Genomic DNA, 14410 nt, shown 5'->3' on the forward strand with positions numbered 1-14410 from the left:
ATTTGAGTTGTTGGAAAATGTTTACTGTTACTAAGCTATAATGAATGTCATTTGTTCATAAATCTTTGTGAAGATCTTTGTGAAGATACTGCCTTAAAGTATTTTCCAATCTGATAAAAGTGGCATATTTTTGTAATGTATTTTCAAAGTGAGATTATACAGTAACAATTTTTTAAACTGAATTTAAATATTTACATTTATCTCAGTTCCCTAAAGGATATGTCTTTTTGGACTGCTCTGTTTGGTTCCTGAGAATTCTAGTCAACCACCAATCTCCTCAGAGTCTTAGCCTCTGATCCTTAGTGACGCTGGGTTCATGTTTGTCTCATTGCCTATGTTTTTATGAAGCAATTCATTTAACTTCTGTGGACTTCAGTTTTCTCATCAGATTCTTTTGGTTACAAAATGCTATTACTGTAAAGAATAACTGGATAAAATGCACATAAATATATATTTTTTATAATGTCTGGCTTGTAAGTGTTCAACATACCTTGTGTAGCTCACAGGGCCAAAATGAATTAAAGTCATCCATGCGTGGGCAGTGTGTCAGCCTCATGCAATACTGAGAATAGTTAACAGAGAAGTAGACCGAGTCCAAAGCTAGGTTGCTACTAATTTTGGAGTAAAATGATTTGATGACCTGTATGATATAATGGTCCTGTTTTGCCAATAAAATGCTAGAAACATCTTGGTGCATTTGACATCAAGTACAAACTACCCAATTTCCCAAAATTCGTATCTTTTGACTTGATGGAAAAAGGAAGGAGACATCCATACATTACACTTCCCTTTTTCCTACTTGGTGAGAGGGGCAGAAGCAAGGATTGGCCATAGAGAGAAGCAGGATGTAATTTTAAAGTTTACACTGAACAAAACTTGTCCTATTTATCTTAACTTAGGTTTTGCAGCCTAGAGCAGTAATTCTAGTTACACATATGTTGCCACATACCTTTGCTCCTTCCTTTCCTTCTTAAAAAATCACCTCTTCACCTCTTTCTGCCTGACTCAAAAGATCTGCTTTTGGCCTGAAAATTCCCCCAGCCTAGTAGTAGTAGTCCTCTCTTTAAGCCTGTGGTTACATTTTAAAATTCTGAATGAACCTAATACTGAATGTGTAAACAAGTGACTTTGCTTACTCTGGCCCCTCTCTCCCATCCTCATTCCTGGGTGTAATCAAGATTGCAGCAGGCTGCCAACCTAACCCCCTCTAAGAATAAAAAACACATTACTCTGGATCTACAGGAGAAAATGAATTAACTCATAACAACTACCCAGAATTTTATAAGACTGATGTGGACAGTATACATAAAAATATGTTGAAAAATTTAAAGAACTTATAGTCCCTTTCTGGCCATAAGTCTTCATAAAATTCACTTTTCATTTAGAACAAGAGTTGGCAAACTTTTCCTGTAAAAGAGCCAGAGTAAACATTTTTGGCTTTGTGGGCCAAGTGGCCCCCCTCACAACTGCGTGACTGTCACTGTAACACAAAAGCAGCCATAGAACTACACGTAAAGGAGTGGGTGTGGCTGTTCTAATAAGCTTTTATTGTTAATAAAAACAAGGCAGTAGGCTGCATATGGCCCATGAGCTGTCATTCAACAGCCTGTGATGTAGAAAAACCTAAGTAAAAGAGGTTAGATTGGTTTTGTTTAGTCCAGGGATCACAGCCTTTTCAGTAGACTAAGCAAAAGAGTTCACCTGCTTTTACATTTGTCCCATATTAAATGTTAACTGGTAACCAAGCATCAGCTGGGACAATGATACAGAGCACACTGCTTGACACCAAGTGATGATCACTTTGCTAAACAGACATTTAGTGTGTTTTCCACGCACCAGTATTTTTAGAAGAAACTTTTCTATTAACAAAAATTGAGAAGGTGATGTAACATGTAACAGCCAAGATACCTAGTCTAAGTCCACTGCAAACTGTTCTTAATGCTCTGGAAAATTATTTCTTATTTGTATCACTGCCTCAATATCGTTTTAAAGCTGTTGTGGGAATATTTCTTCAAAATTTTAAATTTTATAAATTCTTAACTAATTACAGAAAAAGCATTAGGGATGCACTACAAAGAACTTATCTATTTTTTTTTTTTTTAATAAAAATGGGCTTGAAAGGGAGATGTGAAATTTCCATCATACCCTTAAACTGAAAATAGAACAATTATGTTAGAAGTGTTAAGTATTCAACCCAATCAGAATGGATGTTTACCTTTGATACTCAAGCTTCTTTTTGCTTTTGATTTGATTCTATGACTTACCCAATTAGCTAAAGGTCAGAACTTAGATTTCCCAGTGCCTAGTCTACTGTGCATTAGTTACCACAGTTTAAAAATTGAACATTTGCACATCAAGCTGAAATGATTTGGTTTTGAGCTCAATTATGCAAAGGTGAAAAACTCAGATCCTGATTTTAGTTTCAACTTTCCCAAAGGGACAGTTAGGCTACCTTACTTGAGGTTTCTCAAATTTAAAAATGGAAGTAAAATGTACTATTAGAAACATTCATAAGGCTGTGTTACTGCTATAATTTTCACTTTATAATAGTGCTCAAAAAAGTTGTTTAATGTGCATCTTTAAATTTTAAAATATACAGTGACTATGCAGTTGCTTTTTTGTCACTTTTCCTAACCTTTTTGGGTTCCGTATTGCAGCTGTATTTGTTTTTTAGACTTTGAACAATATAGTCATTTTTGCACTGAAGTTTTGCACACTTAAGTTTAAAAACTTACAAATTTTCCAAAAAAAAAAAAAAACCCAACAAAAACCTGTCAGTTGTAGTTAGTTGCTTTTCCTACGACAAATGGATTCTTGGAGCCATATAATGTCTACAAATACTTTGCTTAATATTTATATCCATACTTGATATCATATACTTATGAATATTTGATCCTTTCACATACTGTGTTTTAACTGAAATACTTTAAAATAGACAATTTCTTCCTTTGGAATAGTCAATTTCTGAAAATAATATAAATTACCTTTAAGCACTGTTAAAAACAACTTATTTAAGGCAGCTTTTATTACAATTTAAAATGCTCAAATGAGTGAACTATTTTTTAATAGTTTAAGTAAATGCTCAAATGCCACTATTCCTAAATTTAGGTGACTAAAAAATAGAAGTACATGATACACTACCTCACACTCTCCTTCCCAAAACAGGCTGGATTGTATCTATTTGATTTATACACTGTGACTTTTTCCTGCTGTTTTCCATCAACCTTAATTGTGAAAAATGGTGCCATGTTGCCCTCTTGATATTATTTTGGAGATCAGTTAGGTCTTAAACCATCCAGATGCATACAGTTCTACACATATCTGTAGAATTAGCTCACTAAGGTCTGCTCAGCAATATTTTTAATTGACTTACATGTTCTGTGGGAAAAGAAGAATCATAAAAAGTCTTTGCAATTGCATTCCTCTCTTCACTGGGCTCTCCCCTGGGATCTGGATGGATACTTGAGTTATTCAAAGTGTCAGCAACTCTGTTAATACTGGTAGTATCTGGTTGACAAAGAGGAAATGACAACTGAATTTTATTCTCCAGGGACTCATTTTAGTGACTAAACTTGTTTTTCTCTGATCCCATGCTTTTGTATTTAAAAAGTAACAATTTCTATATTATTCTTATGTTGAATACTGGTTTTCATAGACTTTGCTCTTACATTAGGTACTTCATTTCAGAAAACATTTTATTGCTACTTTCAAAAACCTGCTGATTTCACATTACAACCAGTGACACAGTGTTAGGATCTTCTCAAACAATATAACATACATTAAAATGTTATCCTTATTCCCCTGGTTACTGGACTGCCTATGCATATAAACATTTATATAGTAAACATCTTACTAATACAAAGGGAAAAGTCTGAACCAACCGAAAGATTTCTAAATTATATTTAAAAAGAAATTGGCTATAAGAAGTCCAACAAAGGGCTGTCTAGTAGGGGGGTCACTGTATTTTAATAAATAGATAACAATTTAGAGAAACATGTCTTTGAAGGCTAAAAGATATTTAGGAGTATCTTTTATGAGTCTGAGTATTTTACAAGTTGAATTACTACAGAATTTTAGTCATCTCTCCTTGCATCCTAATTCTATCACTGAAATTTAATTTAGAAGGAAAGACTTGTAAGAAAATGGTAAATGTTAGACCTGTCTATTGACTACCAGCATTAACTGCTGCATTTGATGGACAAAATTAATGGAATCGGAAGTTAATGCATTTTATTATATCAGGAAAATGATAGTTTGTGAAATGAGATTTTACAGTGTTTTTGTGTTTTGTATTTTTCCCTAATTACTTCTCCATTCAAATAAGATATACTTGCTTTGCTTTTAATCCCCACTTCTTTTTAAAATTTTCTCAATTTCCTTTTTAAAAGAAGCCTGTTAAAGTCAGAGGGGCCATGCAAAGCTTTCCTAATAAGCCGTATTTCTGTAATGGGTAAATAGGCCATATTTCTGTAAATGCATATTGTTAAACAGGCAAAGAAAAGAGAAGTCGCTCAGTCGTGTCTGACTCTTTGTGACCCCATGGGCTGTAGCCCATGCTCCTCACTCCATGGGATTTTCCAGGCATGAATACTGGAGTGGGTTGCCATTTTCTTCTCCAGGGGATCTTCCAGACCCAGGGATCGAACCCAGGTCTCCCTCATTGTAGGCAGATGCTTTACTGTCCAAGCTACCGGGGAAGACCAAAATATTTCTTTGAGCTCCCCTTTTTTGGGGGGGAGGCAAGAATACTGGAGTGGGTTGCCATTCCCTTCTCCAGGAGATCTTCCCGACCTAGGGATTGAACCCAGGTCTCCCACTTTGTAGGTAGATGCTTTACTGTCTGAGCCACCAGGGAAGTCAAGGCAAATTTCCCTAAAAATCTAAGGCTGTCTAAAAGCCCCAACAATTTAAACATGTTGAGATTGGTATTAGCAAATAAACATATTTTTATTATGATCATACTTCTTAAACAGTAATTATCTTTGTTACATTTATGCAGTACCTATACATGAGATATACTGTGTTTCTATTTTAAAATGTCTTTAATATGAAAATTTTATTGTACACAAAAGTAGAGAGAATGAACTTTAATGTACTCATCACCTAGCTTCAGTACCTTCACTATTAATTCATGTGTATGTCATCCATTTACCTCCCCCTCCCTCTTTTTTTATTCTGGAGGATGTTTTTATTTCATGTGGTAGTTTTTACTACACTCTAAAGAACAGAACAGTCCCTACTATCTGAAATATTTACTATTTGAATGTATCAATATTGATCTATAACTATTAAGGGATTCAATTTAAAGTGTTTCAAACAATAAATATCAAGGATATGAAAGGTAATGTTACACTTCACTATTACCTGGGGATTTCCTGGTGATTCATGGTGAAGAACCTGCCTGCAATGTGGGAGACCCAGGTTTGATCCTTGGGTTGAAAAGATTCCCTGGAGAAGGGGAAGGCTACCCACTCCACTGTTCTTGCCTGGAGAATCCACGAACAGAGGAGCCTGGTGGACTGTAATCCATGGGGTCACAAAGAATCAGACACAAATAAGCAACTAACACTTTCACTTGGCTTCCCTGGGTGGCTCAGGTGGTAAAGAATCTGCCTGCAATGCAAGAGATCCATGTTTGATCCATGGGTCAGGAAGATCCCCTGGGGAGGGGAATGGCTACCCATTCCAGTATTCTTGCCTGGAGATGCCATGGACAGAGGAGCCTGGTAGGCTACATGGTCCATGGGGTTGCAAAGAGTGAGTGACTTTCACTTCACTATTACTTGCCAAACAAAAAAAGCAAAAAGCTGGATTTGTGGTGCTAGTGAAGGGACAGACAAAACAGGAAAATTAAGGAAGGAGGGAAAAATTAGAAGAAAGCGAGAGAAACTAAAACAGTTCTGAGAGAAGGAAGCTTGTTTTGTGTGTGTTTTTAGTATAGAAAGAAAAAGTAAATATGAATGCAGGCAGAAGCCTTATCAAGAACTTTACTGAATTTGCTCTAGAAAGTTAAAAAAAAAAAAAAGAGAGAGAGAGAGACTTGATTAGGTAGATGTTCCTAATTTAAAATTAATGATACAAATGTGATTGGTTTTGCTAGTTTCAGTTCTTTGATAATGAAAAGGATTATTTAATCTCCAAAATGCAGTTGACCTCTGTACGTGTTATGTTGATAATACTGGTTCAGATTTAAGTGAAAAGAAATCTGCTTCCGTTTAAGTAAAACCTTTCCTACTTTTATATAAATATATACATATATAGAGTCTTTAGGTTTAGGCAAAATAATATATATAGTAATATAAATTTTCATATTAAACCATCTGGAAAATTTTTACCAAGAATAATAAGTAGAAAAACAAATTTTTAAATAATTATTTTCTTACCTGGTCCAACATCCTTCCTGGCCTCATCCACACTAACATTTTTACAAAGTGTCATCGAAACAATCTTTTTCTTTTCTAACAGACGTACTGGTCTCTCGTTCAGCAACAAAGGAATGCTAGATGTTGAAGTGCTCACTGTTTGACTTTCAATTTGATTTACTTTTGACCAAGAACTAGGGCCTAAAAAATTCACATACACTAGAGTTTTCTCAGTTTTTTTATCTGAAGTTGAAAGATCAAAGGCTGACCTTCCACTTATGTTTACTAAATCTCCAGATGGCTTTATGTGAAATGAACATGATTCTTCCAGCTGTCCTTCACTGTAAATTTTTCCTGAAACAATGTCATTTAATGACTCTGTTTTCTCTGTACTATTTAACAATGTATGCTGTCTTTCATTAGGGAAGCAGTCTTTTTTTTTAACTTCAGTTATCTGATTCTCATCAATCTGACTTTCTTTATTGGAAAACTGCATTTCTGTAGAAGTCTTCACATGAATAGGAGTTTTCATATCTTTGGCTTGTGAAGCATCTATATTCTCACTGTTAATTTGAAGATGGGAAAGAGTCACATTGTTTTCTAGATACCCCAAACAGTTCTCAACTTGACTGTTTTGCATATCATTCAGATTTTTCCATATAGTTCTTTTCCTAGGGCTTGAGTTGGGTGTCACCAACACAGGCATGGTATTAACAATTTTATCTGAATTCTTTAAAAGTACATTCAAATTGTCACTGAAAACAGCAGAAGAAATGGGGTGGTTGATTGCTATATCACAAGGAATAGCTAGTTCAGGTTGCTCTGAAGGATTGTCACCAACTTGCTGAACATCTGAAGTTTCTTTAAACGGCAATAGGCTACATTCACTTTTTTTATTTACCAGTTGTGTCTGCCTTATTTTACACTGTTTATCATCTAACATAACATTATTTGAATCCTGTAAACTATATTTCTGAGACTGGACAAGATTCCTTTTTACATCTACAGAAGAATCCAGATCTGTTTTGATTTGGTGGCTATTTGTAATTACCTTCTCTGTGGTATTTTCTTGAGTCCCTGGAAACAATCTGAACTGTTGTTTGAATGGCTCATCTTCAGAAACATCTTCTTTATGATTTGTATGGCAAGCCATCTCATTTAAAATACTGTTAAATGATGTGCTATTATTTTCAACCCCCAGATGTATATTTGCATGGTGAAGATCTAATACTTCAGTTCTTTCTAGATGGATCTTTTCTGTTTCCATTGATGAATCTGCCACCACAAAGGGAATACTTGGTGATTTAAGTTCTGTACACTCATTATCTTTTTCCAAGTCCACCTTGTTTTTTATTTCTGTAGTAACCACTTTCGTAAAGTCGGTAATATCCGAGGTTTGTCCTAGGGTTTTGCCTAGGGATATTTCACTTTGGTTTTCATCCTGTAGCAGAACAATATCAATTTTATTCTTGGAGCTTTTTTCAAAAAGCTGTAAGTCTGTTATAAAGAGAACACAGTAAAATTTTGGGTTATATACTAAACCCTGCTTTTATAACACATATTAACTGTTTTTTAAAAATATATTTAATTTAAAATATTTCATTGGCAAGCTATTACACAAACATAATGACATCAGTTTTATATAAATAGTGAGTTAGTTCCCTTTAATAAGCATGGTAAAATATTTGGTTCTACTCATATTAAATTTGTATTTCATAACAGAGAAAGTAGTTTTGGTTTAAAAAAGTAAGTTGAGGACATTACAAACTGGTTATTTCTCTAGTCTGTTACTTCCTTTTGCACATACAGTACAATTCCATACAAACAGGTGATTAGATAAAAATTAATCTACACTAATAGTCATATTGTAATTTCTCTTATTACCTAGATCTAGAAGTTGCCAGCTGGTTTCTTTTCTTCGCTTTTTTGCTCACTACCTTGTAAATATTTTTAAAATCTGGAATACTTTTGGGCAAAGTGTACAGAATGTCTACTTAAGATTAATTTTATTCATCTGGGTTTTAACCATAAATTTCAAAATTTCAGTATAGTTACAATAATCTGTAGGCCAGGAAAGGTCTTTTTAATCCAATCATTCTCTCTACAACATCCCCACCAAGTGGTTGTTCAGCCTAGGTTTGAACACCTTCAGATTACCTTCTTTAAACAACTCTTTTTCAATATGGATGAATTAGTCAATTATTTCAATGATTATAGAAAGGTAATTTGAACTAAGAAAAGTGCTCTAGAATTTGGTCATCAAAAGGTTACTGGTAGCTCAGAGAACAGTCTCAGCAAAGAAATGAAAGCAGAAACCAGAATGCAAAAAGCCAGCAAGTAAGTGATGAGAAAGGAAAGCAAAAATGTATTGTTTCCCCTGAATACTGACTTTATTAAAGAACAGCTTAAAAGACATACAAGTCCTTTTGTTAAGACATACACATGAAAAAGTATTTCTCCAATTATACTACTAGGTCCTCAAATCAAAGACTGAAATTGATATCCCCCTAAAAGACCAATATAAAAATTAGAAAACATCAATATAACTGGGTTACCTTTATTACCTATAATGATTTCCTCTAAAAATGGGCCTTCTTTTGTTTCCTCTTTTTCTTTATATTCAGTGTCTAAACAACAAATCTTAGTATTTTCTTCCCTTATTTCTTGCCTGGAATTATATTTCTGTGTGATGGTGTTTTCTGATTTTTCCACTGACATTTCAGTGTTTACTTCTGGACGATTCTAGTGTAAAATGGAAAAGATTCCTTTAATGTAAAAACATACTGTTAAAAAGTATAAAATATCTGAACAAATTTTGCTAATGAAAGTGGAATCTATATTTCAGTTAATCATCTAGCAATTTGTATTTGAAATCCAAATGACTTTTTTTTTACTACATTTAATATATTCCTCTTTATAACAAGATCACTCTAAGTTCATTTTGTATTGTCTAACATATTTAAATAAAATGGAGAGCCTTAGATGTTTTTAAACAAGCATTCCACATTATTACAAATACCACATATTAAGAATCACTCCTTTATTAAAAGCAAAGTAGTCATGGCAGGCAAATTGTTTTGAGTGCTTGGTGTTTCTATGCATCTTTAAAATAGTGATGCAATTCAACATCTTTTTATTCCCCCCAAATACTGAACATATATTACATGGAAGCACTGCACTAGGTTTTGGGATACAAAGATGAACAAAATATAGTCACTATCCTCAAAAAATTTATGGTCAACTGGGAAAGATAGGAAAAGAAATAACAGACAATTTTAATATAGATGGGGATAAGAAAGCACTCCAGGGAGAAGAAATGGCATTTACAGATGTTAAAAACAAAACTATAGTCATTTCATGTAGTTCTACTTCATGGAACTACCTGTGATTTACTTCAGCATGAGCTTAGATGCTGTGAGAAGAATGCTGAGAAATGAGTCTTGAGCTAGTAGCCCCCAAAGAGCATGCTACGGAGTTCAGACTCTACCAGGTAGTCAATGAGAAGTCATTGAAGGATTTTAGATAAGGTTATTAATATGAGCTGACTGGAAAGACCATTCTGGCTACAGTATAAAGAATGGATTGTTTTCCAAACTTCACTAATTAAAAACTGTAATAAGAAATAAGTATGTCTCATAACACAATGAGCATACCAAACAACACCCACTCAGTGAGATACATTGTAATGTTTTCTATACTACATTAGCTTATTTCATTTTTAAAAGAATGCCAGTCATAAACTACCAGACTGATTTCTATGAATCACTAATAAGTTGCATTTGGTATCTGACAAACACTGAATTAAGGGGAAACAACACATGAGGCAGAGAGATGCATCAGAAGAATGCCACAGTAGTCCAGGTGATATCAGTAAAGCTGAAAGGCCTGAATAGCTTGAAAAGCATGAATTATGTGCTGCTGCTGCTAAGTCGCTTCAGTCGTGTCTGACTCTGTGTGACCCCATAGACGGCAGCCCACCAGGCTCCCCTGTCCCTGGGATTCTCCAGGCAAGAACACTGGAGTGGGTTAATTACGTACTGAGCTACTATCAATTGTTGAGCAACTGGATATAAAAACTGAGGGGAAAGTCAAGACTGACTTGCAGAGGTCAGATTGGGTACCTAAGAGACTGGTGAGTGTTATTTACTGAGCTAGAAAACAGGAATAGGAGGTTTAGAGAAAAATATCATGAGTTCATTTTGAATCTCTTGAGTTTGAAGAGTAAAGACAAAAAGGTGGAGATGTCTAGTGAACATTTAGATGTACTGATTGGGAGCTTTTAAGAGAAAAATTGACTTGGAAAAATAGGTTTGAAGATCAGTGGCAGATAGAAGGCAACTGCAGACATACTGGTTGATGAGACTGATTGAGAGTATACTTTAAGAAGAAAGAGAATAAAGAATAAAATGCTAATGAAAATCCCCAAAGGAGAGGCAGGGAAAGAGAAACTTGCAAAAGAGAAGTTTCCAAAGGAGAGTGAGAAAAATAGTATGATAGTTGCCAGGGGCTTTGGAGTTGGATGAATATAGGTTCAAATCCTGTTTCAATACCTACTGTGAAATCCTAGAAGATACTTATAGAGTTGACATGTCAACATCATGGGTTTGAATAGCACTGGTCCAATTATATACAGATTTTCTTCAACAGTAAATACTATAGTATTATACATCTGCAGTTGGTTGAATCTGTGGATGCTGAACCATTAATATGGAGGAACCATTTTTATGAAAGACTGATTATAAGTTATATACTGATTTTTTACTGTTCTGAGGGTTGGTACCCCAATCCCTGAGTTGTTCCAGGGTCAGCAATATTAAGAGTTAAAGGAGGTTTAAAATAGCAAACATTCACTCTCTCATCTTTTAGATGGATGAGGAATGGCTTGGCTTGATGGTTCTGACCCCGGTCTCTCACGAGTGTCTAGTCAAGCTGTCATCTGAAACTTGGGGCTGGAACTTCTGCCTCTAGAAGGCTCACTTACATGGGTAACAGTTGTGCTGGCTGTTGGCTGGAGGGCCCAGTTCTCTTTTATGTGGCTTTTTATCCTCTAGGGTGTCTCCACTACGTAGGCTCTCTGGTAGGATAGCTGGGACTTTTTTATATGTCTCAGAGAGAAAGAGACTGAGAGACAGAGACAGACTGAGAGACAGGGTGTTAACCCAAGACAGAAACCACAGTCTTCTTATAACCTAATCTCAGAAGTAACATTGTATCACTTCTGCTGTACTCTATTAACTAGAAGCAAGTCTCTAAATCCAACTCAAACTCCATGGAGGGTATTACAACAGAACATGAATACCAGGAAGTAGAAATCACTCGGTGCCACTCCTCAGTATATACCTTCCAAAAATTAAAACTAGAGATTCAAACAGCTAGTTGCATGTCAATGTTCAAAACAGCACAACAGCCAAAAGGTAAAAGCCCAAGTGTCCATCAACAGAAGACACAAAATGTGGTATATTCATACCATGGAACACTATTCCGCCATAAAAAGGAATGAAGTGCTACAACATGCATGAACTCTGAAAACATCATTTAAATAAAAGAAACCAGACAGGACAAATATTGCATAATTCCACTTATATAAAATATATAGACAAATTCAATGTCAGGAAGTCGATGAGAGGCTACCAGGACCTGAGGAGAGGGGGAAATCAGAAGTTATTGTTTAATGGTTACACAGTTTCTGTCTGGGATGATGAAATTTTGGAAATAGATAGTGGTAATGACTGTATAATATTGTAGCTGTAATTAATGCCATTGAGTTATAATTGTAATTTTAAACTTAACACTTTAAAATGGCATATTTTTTGTTATATATTTTGCCACAATAAAATAAATTTCTAAATAAAAATCATACATACATACATCAGAGAAAGTATGATTTTATTTTAGTTTTTAAAAAGTACATGTATATGAATGTCTATTTGTTCCTATACAAACTGATGTACAGGAAAACTCTGGAAGTCATATACCACAATAATCACTATTTCTGGGTGGCTGGGGTTATGCATGATCTTCACTTTCTTATTTTAAAGTGTCTATACTGTCTACATTTCTTAAAAACATGATTTATAGTCTGATTAAATAAAATAATGCTGATCAACTTATGAAGGAAGTCTACATTCATTTTATAATCAATCAGATGTTGTAGGAATTACTTGCCACTTACAACTCTCAAGCTATATTACATTTATGAATATTAAAACAGCAATAAATATCTCCTGCCTGGACTACTTCATTATTCTCCAAGCTGGAACCTGTGCCCTTAGCTTTGTCTCACTGTCTAAACATATCATCACCAAAATGATATTTTTAAAAAAGTAATCTAATCACTTTATTCCCTTGTTTAAAAGCCCCCAAATGACATGGTCAAGGACAAAGTTCCATGAACAGTTTATACAGCCATTTATAGTCTGTCTTCTGCCTGTCTTTTCAACCTCTTCTCCTGATACTTACTGCACTGCTAGCAACCTCTACAGTAGCCTCACTAACAGACATCTAGTTTACATATTGAATTACAATATTTCACATTTCTGATTCTTTGCTCATGCTATTTCATCTATTTTAAATCTCTATCTGGAAATTCTTAGTTATTTTTAACAACTCGGTTCAAAATTCTCTTGCCATATGAGATCTACTCCTTACACACAAGGTGAAAAAAATACATAATGCAAACACTAATCATAAAAAATGGACAAGCTTACTAATACCAGATAAAATAATATTACTAGCATAAGGATGGACATGTTAAATGATAAAAAGGTTAATTAATCAGAAAGTAATAATTATAACTGTGTATACATCTAATAACAGGGCTTAAGCACACATGAACAAAAACTGACAGAACTGAAAAGAGAAATATAAATCCACAATTATAATTAATGATTTCTCACCAACTGATAATACAAGTACACAAAAAATCAGTATGGATAAGGAAGATCTGAACAACATTATCAACCAAATTGACCTGACATTTGTAAAACATTTCACCAACCAACAATAGAATATACATTCTTTTCAAGAATATACGAAGTATTTGCCAAGATGGACAACATACTTAACCAAAAAACAAGTCTTGATATAGCAAAACAATAAATAAATAAAAGTCTTACTTAAGTTTGAAATCATTAACAGAAAGATACTTGGAAAATTCTTAAATATTTGGAAATTAAACAGCAAGGTTATAGATCAAACTCATATTCATGGGTCAAAGAGCTCACAAGAGAAATTTTAAAATATGTTCAACTGAGTAAGAATGAAAACTATACATCAGAATTTGTAGAGTGAAGCTAAAGCAGTACTTAGATGAAAATTAATAGCTTTAAATGTTTACGTTAGAGAAGGAAAAAGGCCAATAACCAATAAATTGACAACTCAGATGAAAATGACAAGTTCCTTGAAAGAGAAAAGTCAGCAAAATGGACAGTGCTGGAGGTCTCCAAGTTCACCCCCAGGTCTGGTGATTTGATGTAAGGACTCACAGAACTCAATATAGAGCTGTACTCCTAAGATTTATAACAGTAAAGGGTGTAAAGCAAAATCAGCAAAGGGAAAAGGCACAAGAGATGAAGTCTGGAAGAAACCAGGTACAAACTTCTTTCAAGAGTCCTCTCCTATGGCATGCAGGTATAATCTGAATTTGAAATCAGCTGACTTGTATCTCCTGTTTGTGTCATTTCCTCTCTCTCCCTTCACTCTCACATGAATTTTGGAACTAAGTTCTATAAGTTCTTCCTCACATAAAAGGTTACATAATGATGACAGAGGATGAGATGGTTGGATGGCATCACCAACTTGATGGATATGAGTTTAAGCAAGCTCCGGGAGTTGGCGATAGACAGGGAAGCCTGGAGTGCTGCAGTCCATGGGGTCACAAAGAGTCGGACATGACTGAGCAACTGAACTGAATAAATTCATTCAATTTCCAAAAAACAGTCTTCTCCTAGTGAAGTCACATAGGACATGCTTAATTCCTGCAGCAATAATTGTAACCACAAATGTGAACTCTTGTCTACTAGGAAGCTCATTAGAGACTTGGTGCTCAG

General features: G+C 34.7%; 1 protein-coding gene across 6 annotated transcripts in view; it reads right to left on the reverse strand.

The window, feature by feature from the left end:
• The window catches only part of CCDC73 (coiled-coil domain containing 73), a 151851-nt gene that overhangs the window by 2136 nt on the left and 135305 nt on the right, over positions 1-14410 (reverse strand). For 4 of the 6 annotated variants that reach the window (XM_027979601.2, XM_027979599.2, XM_027979597.2 and 1 more), the window contains 3 exons: positions 8918-9104; positions 6384-7859; positions 3374-3507 (listed from right to left, as the gene is read on the reverse strand). In XM_027979601.2, the coding sequence (XP_027835402.2) occupies positions 3374-3507; positions 6384-7859; positions 8918-9104 (1797 nt within the window). The remainder of the gene's footprint in view (positions 1-3373; positions 3508-6383; positions 7860-8917; positions 9105-14410) is intronic. The other 2 variants (XM_060399506.1, XM_027979598.2) reach the window with 1 other exon arrangement.

Source organism: Ovis aries, chromosome 15 (genome assembly GCF_016772045.2).
Source record: "Ovis aries strain OAR_USU_Benz2616 breed Rambouillet chromosome 15, ARS-UI_Ramb_v3.0, whole genome shotgun sequence".
NCBI classification, from domain to species: domain Eukaryota; kingdom Metazoa; phylum Chordata; class Mammalia; order Artiodactyla; family Bovidae; genus Ovis; species Ovis aries.